The sequence below is a fragment of the Suricata suricatta genome, chromosome 13, assembly GCF_006229205.1.
Source record: "Suricata suricatta isolate VVHF042 chromosome 13, meerkat_22Aug2017_6uvM2_HiC, whole genome shotgun sequence".
In the NCBI taxonomy this organism is placed as follows: Eukaryota; Metazoa; Chordata; class Mammalia; order Carnivora; family Herpestidae; genus Suricata; species Suricata suricatta.
The window spans coordinates 766,813-771,550 of NC_043712.1; the positions used below are offsets into that span (position 1 = coordinate 766,813).

At 59.9% G+C, this 4,738-nt stretch overlaps 2 protein-coding genes across 2 annotated transcripts in view; both read left to right on the forward strand.

Annotated features, from left to right (window-relative positions):
- The window catches only part of SAPCD2 (suppressor APC domain containing 2), a 10,286-nt gene extending 7,497 nt beyond the window's left edge, over window positions 1–2,789 (forward strand). The window contains exons 6-9 of the mRNA XM_029920989.1: window positions 90–236; window positions 589–696; window positions 806–916; window positions 990–2,789. Of these exons, the coding sequence (XP_029776849.1) occupies window positions 90–236; window positions 589–696; window positions 806–916; window positions 990–1,118 (495 nt within the window). The 3' untranslated portion in view covers window positions 1,119–2,789. The remainder of the gene's footprint in view (window positions 1–89; window positions 237–588; window positions 697–805; window positions 917–989) is intronic.
- Window positions 2,790–4,004: 1,215 nt separating this feature from the next.
- The window catches only part of ENTPD2 (ectonucleoside triphosphate diphosphohydrolase 2), an 11,658-nt gene continuing 10,924 nt past the window's right edge, over window positions 4,005–4,738 (forward strand). Inside the window, exon 1 of the mRNA XM_029920990.1 lies at window positions 4,005–4,126. Within this exon, the coding sequence (XP_029776850.1) occupies window positions 4,005–4,126 (122 nt within the window). The remainder of the gene's footprint in view (window positions 4,127–4,738) is intronic.

A 4,738-nucleotide genomic window follows, 5' to 3' on the forward strand; every position in this document is an offset into this window, starting at 1 on the left:
GGCTGCGGGGCGGGGCTGCGGTTCCCGAAGCGCGCGCGCAGGCCCGCGCAGGCGCGCGCTCACTCACGTGTGCGTTGCGCCCGTGGCAGCTGAAGCGGATGAAGGAGCTGGAGCAGGAGCAGGAGGTGCTGCTCCAGGGTCTGGAGATGATGGCGCGGGGCCGCGACTGGTACCAGCAGCAGCTGCAGCGCGTGCAGGAGCGCCAGCGCCGCCTGGGCCAGAGCAGGACCAGCGCTGTGAGTGATGCCGCCGGACCTAGGCTGTCCCTGTCCCTAGAGAGAGGGACCCTCTCTGCACGTGTGGGAACCACCCACCTAACCCCAGGCACCCCGTGGGGACACAGGACTGCCGTATTCCAGGACACATCGGCCACCCCTCCTCCCAGGGTGCTGAGACCGCCCCCCCCCAACACACACGCACTCTGACGTCCCCCTAGGACGCACGATGCCCCACAGCAGACGACCACCAGCAGCACCCATGGGTTCGATTTCTGCTCAAGCAGTAATTTGGGAGATGAGCGAGGACTCCCCTCAAGGCACAGTGGCTGGTCCTGCTCTCTTACCTTCCACCTTTCTGCTTTCCTTTCAGGACTTTGGGACAGAGGGGAGCCCCCTCCCACTGGGCCGGCTGCTGCCCAAGGTCCAGGAGGTGGCCCGGTGCCTGGGGGAGCTGTTGTCCGCGGCCTGTGCCAGCAGGGTGAGTGCCCCCCAGACACCCAGCGCCCACCTAGGGCCCATACCCATCTTGGTGCCGCTCCTCACCCTTGTCCGGGAGGCGAGGCCTGCCTGACCGTGCCCTCCCGTAGGCTCTGCCGGCATTGTCCTCCGGGACCCCTGCGCCCGCCTCACCGCCAGCCCCAGGCCGGCAGCAGCAGACCATCCTGATGCTGAAGGAGCAGAACCGGCTCCTCACGCAGGTGAGGTGCGGGGAGGGGTGCAGGGTGGGGGCCGGAGGTCTGGGGGGCCCTGACCCACCTTCCGCCTGCTCAGGAGGTGACCAGCAAGAGCGAGCGCATCACACAGCTGGAGCAGGAGAAGTCTGCCCTCATCAAGCAGCTGTTCGAGGCACGCGCCCTCAGCCAGCAGGAGGCTGGGCCCTTGGACTCCACCTTCATCTAGCTGGCCACGGGCCCGGACACGGGGCTCCTAGGACCTGGCCTGGCGGTCACCTCCTTGAGCCCCACTTGGCTGAAGACCACTCGACTGGCCTGGACGCGGGTTTCTCCCTCTCTTCCAGTCTGGGTCCCCCCAGGCCCTGCAGCCCAAGTGGAGCCAGCAGGCTCGCTGTGGCCTAGAATGTCCTGTGGCTCCGGATTCGGTCCCAGCCTTGGGGGGCCCATCTGGGGTGGGGCTTCATCAGGCTAATACAGCCTGAAGCTTCTCCTGCCGCCGTCGGTGGACCTGGAGGCCTCCTCAGGTTTACCCCGCCTCAGGCAGCCTGGGGCCCCGGCTCTGTGGCAGGCCTGTCCTCTCTGACCTGGAGCCTCCGGCAAAAGTGCTTCCCCCTGGGCTGCACTTCCGACCGCAGCCAGCAGAGGGAGGCTCACACAGCAGCCAGGCGCCGCTGCTGGGGGCGGGGGGGGCGTCTGAGTCGGGGTCCCTGCGGTGGACTGGAGCAGCAGGAGCCCCAGGCCTAGGGGCTGCCTGTCCTTCAGCCGGGAGCACGTGGAGGAGATACGGGGTGGTTTCTAGCAGTGGGGTCAGCCTGTGTCAGGTTCTGGGGGAGGGCGATCCGAGCCGATGCCTGGGCCAACGCTGGCCTGCCTGCCCCTCCTCACAGACCCCAGACCCTAAAATAACTTGGGGTCATTGTCCCTCCTCCTCGCCAAGACTAAGCCCCACCGCGCACCCGTGACCCAGGCTCAGGGCCTGGGACCCCCCCCAGACACCCTGGTCATGGCAGGACACGGTCAGCAGGGTCACTCTGGTGTGCCCCTGCCCTGGGGAGGGCCCTGTCCCCAGGAGGGATATTTGCGTGGGCCTTCCGGGCACGCCCCAAGGTTGCTCCGAGGCCAAGCACTCCGACCTCTGGTCTTTGCAAATGCTGTTCCGTCTCCTGCAAGCCCCCCCGCCCCCCGCCAGCTTCCCCTGGCTGTTTCCTACCAGGCCCTCCGGGGTGGAGGGAAGGACCGCCCAGAGCCCGTAACAGTGAAGGTGGCGGCGGCCAGCCTTGGCAGTGGTGACCTGTGGGGGGCCTGCCACGCCCCGGGCTTGGGAGGCAGGAGACCTTCCACGGACCGCGCCCCTTCAGCCGCAGGGAAATGTGGACTGGGCAGGTGGCTCTTGTGCGCGGGGAACAAACGCGTCCTCAGACTTGGGCCGCCCCTGGGGCGCCAGCCCCCTCGGGGCAGAGCTACGTGGTCCTAGCCTGCGGGCAGAAGGCGACACCTGCCCTGCGGTGCTGGTGACGCTTGGGGCCCAGGGAGTCTCCACGGGGGAGGGGCTGTCCCGTGTGACGCTGACAGCCTTCGCTTCTATCCACACGCTCAGTTCTGACAACTGTCTGAAGACGTTGCCAAATGTCCCAAAGGGGGCTTGTGGTGGAGACGCTGTCCCTGACAGGGTCCCTGTCCCAGAGGAACGTCACTTCACCTGGGCGTGAGGGTTTCGCGGAGGTCAAGTTCCAAGGAAATGAGCATCTCCAAGTTACATTTTGTTGCAAACTGAGGAGAGCGTCCAGACGGGCCGGCAGACAGCACCGAGTCCGCGGACAGGTCAGACAGTGGAGTTAGCAGGAAATATAAACTAATTTTTATATGTCTAAAGAAATAAAAATTCTTGAAATGCGAACAAGGAAGTCTCCATACGTTCTTATTCTGTGAGAGTATAGTCTATAAAGATGAGCAATAAAGCTTAAGAAAAAGAAACTTCTAGAAAAATATAAATTGAAATTCAAGTGGACTAACTTTGAGATGAAAATGTTAGTGAAAAACGAGCTTCGGAAGCGATCCAGTGACTCCGACTAGAAGCGCAAACGAGAGGGGGCGTCCTGAAGGGCGGAGGAAGAGGGTCGCCCCCGTTGCATTTCCCGAAAGAGGGCAGGAAGGGGGTGCGGTATATGAAGACAAACTGCTTCAAGTCCCCCAGAGTTGTGTAAACCCCTGTCCCCACGTCCTGGGCCCCAGCAGCCGCCAGCCAGGCTGAGTGAGAAGGGAGGCCCCGAGAAGAAACCTGTGGCCTCCAGGGCGCAGCCATCGGAGACAGAGTGACAGCTTCGATGGCCAAGATGTGTAACCACTAACCTCCAAGGCCGGACCCAGAGAAACTCCAGAACGAGGGAAAAATAAAACCATTTAAAAAAATGGAGACTTTGGAGCGCCTGGCTGGCTCCGTTGGCTGAGCGTCCGGCTTCGGCTCAGGTCATGATCTCGTGGTTCATGGGTTCGAGCCCTGCGTCGGGCTTTGGACTGACAGCTCGGAGCCTGAAGCCCGTCTTTGGATTCTGTGTCTCCCTTGCTGACCTTTCCCTGCTCACGTGCTCTCTCTCTCAAAAATAAAATATTTTTTAAAAAATGTTTAACTGAGAGTTTAATAGCAATAGTACTTCACTAAGGATGATCTGGAGGAAGGACTTCAGAAAAAAGGCCAAAGTCAAGAAGGACTCCTAAATAAGGATGAGTTATCTTTGCTGCAGAACAAATCAACCTGAAGCTCAGTAGTTTAAAGTAATGGTTCTTTTTTTAATGTCTATTTTGAGAGAAAGGATGAGAAGGGAAGAGGAAAGCGCGAGAGAGCACAAGTGATGGAGAGGCAGAGAGAGAGGGAGACAGAATCCCAAGCAGGCTCCACACAGGCAGCTCAGAGTCCCATGCGGGGCTCGAACGCATGAACTGTGAGATCATGACCTGAGCTGAAACCAAGAGACCGAGCCCCGCAATTGACTTTTCCGCTGTTTGGGTGGGTGGGGGACTCAGGACTGGTTGCCCCGGCCAGTCCTGGCTGGGAACCTCGGGAGGCCCCAGGGGTGACTGCTGGGGCCACGGTGCTGAAGGGCCCACGTCCAAGATGGCGCCCTCACGGGGCTGTGCCGGAGCACCCGCGTGCCTGTCGCCCGGAGTGTCCTCCCAGCACTGCAGCGAGGGCAGTGTGACACCCAAGGGAAGCGAGTGTGAGGGAGGCACGGGCCTGTGAGGACCCAGGTTCAGGGGTCCCTGAGTCAAACCCTCACGTCTCTTAACTCTGTTCACGGGAAGCCAGTTCTAAGTCAAGTCCTTTCTCAAGGGCTGTGGCAGGGAAGCAGGCACCACCTTGTCAAAGAAGGAGAAAAAAATAATCTGCAGGTATGTTTAAACCAACCCAAACACATGATTAAATCTGAGCTAGCCTGGACTGTATATGATGGTAGTAATGCTAGTTTGGGGAGGGGGGGGGCCTGTCGGTCCTGCGTGCGAGCAGCGGGGAGGGAGCTGAGGCATTCGGTGCTTGGGTTGTTCGGAAGAAGGGACAGGTGTCCACTTTCAATTTTATGAAGTGCGCCTTGAAATAACGAGGAGGCACAAAATAGCTCTCTGGCGGGTGCCTTCCCAAGGAGGGAGGGCCAGGGGGGTGGGGTGAGAAAAGGAAAAAGAAGTTCGACCTTTAAGAAAAAGCAAAGAAAACCCAAACACTCAGGTGGTAGAGCGACTTCAGTGATCACAACATAGGTGAGTGGATTAAACTCTAACTCAGATTGGAGTTTTAGAAACTCAGATCGCTGTTTTAAGAGACAGACCTAAAATATGGCATCAAAAACAAAGAAA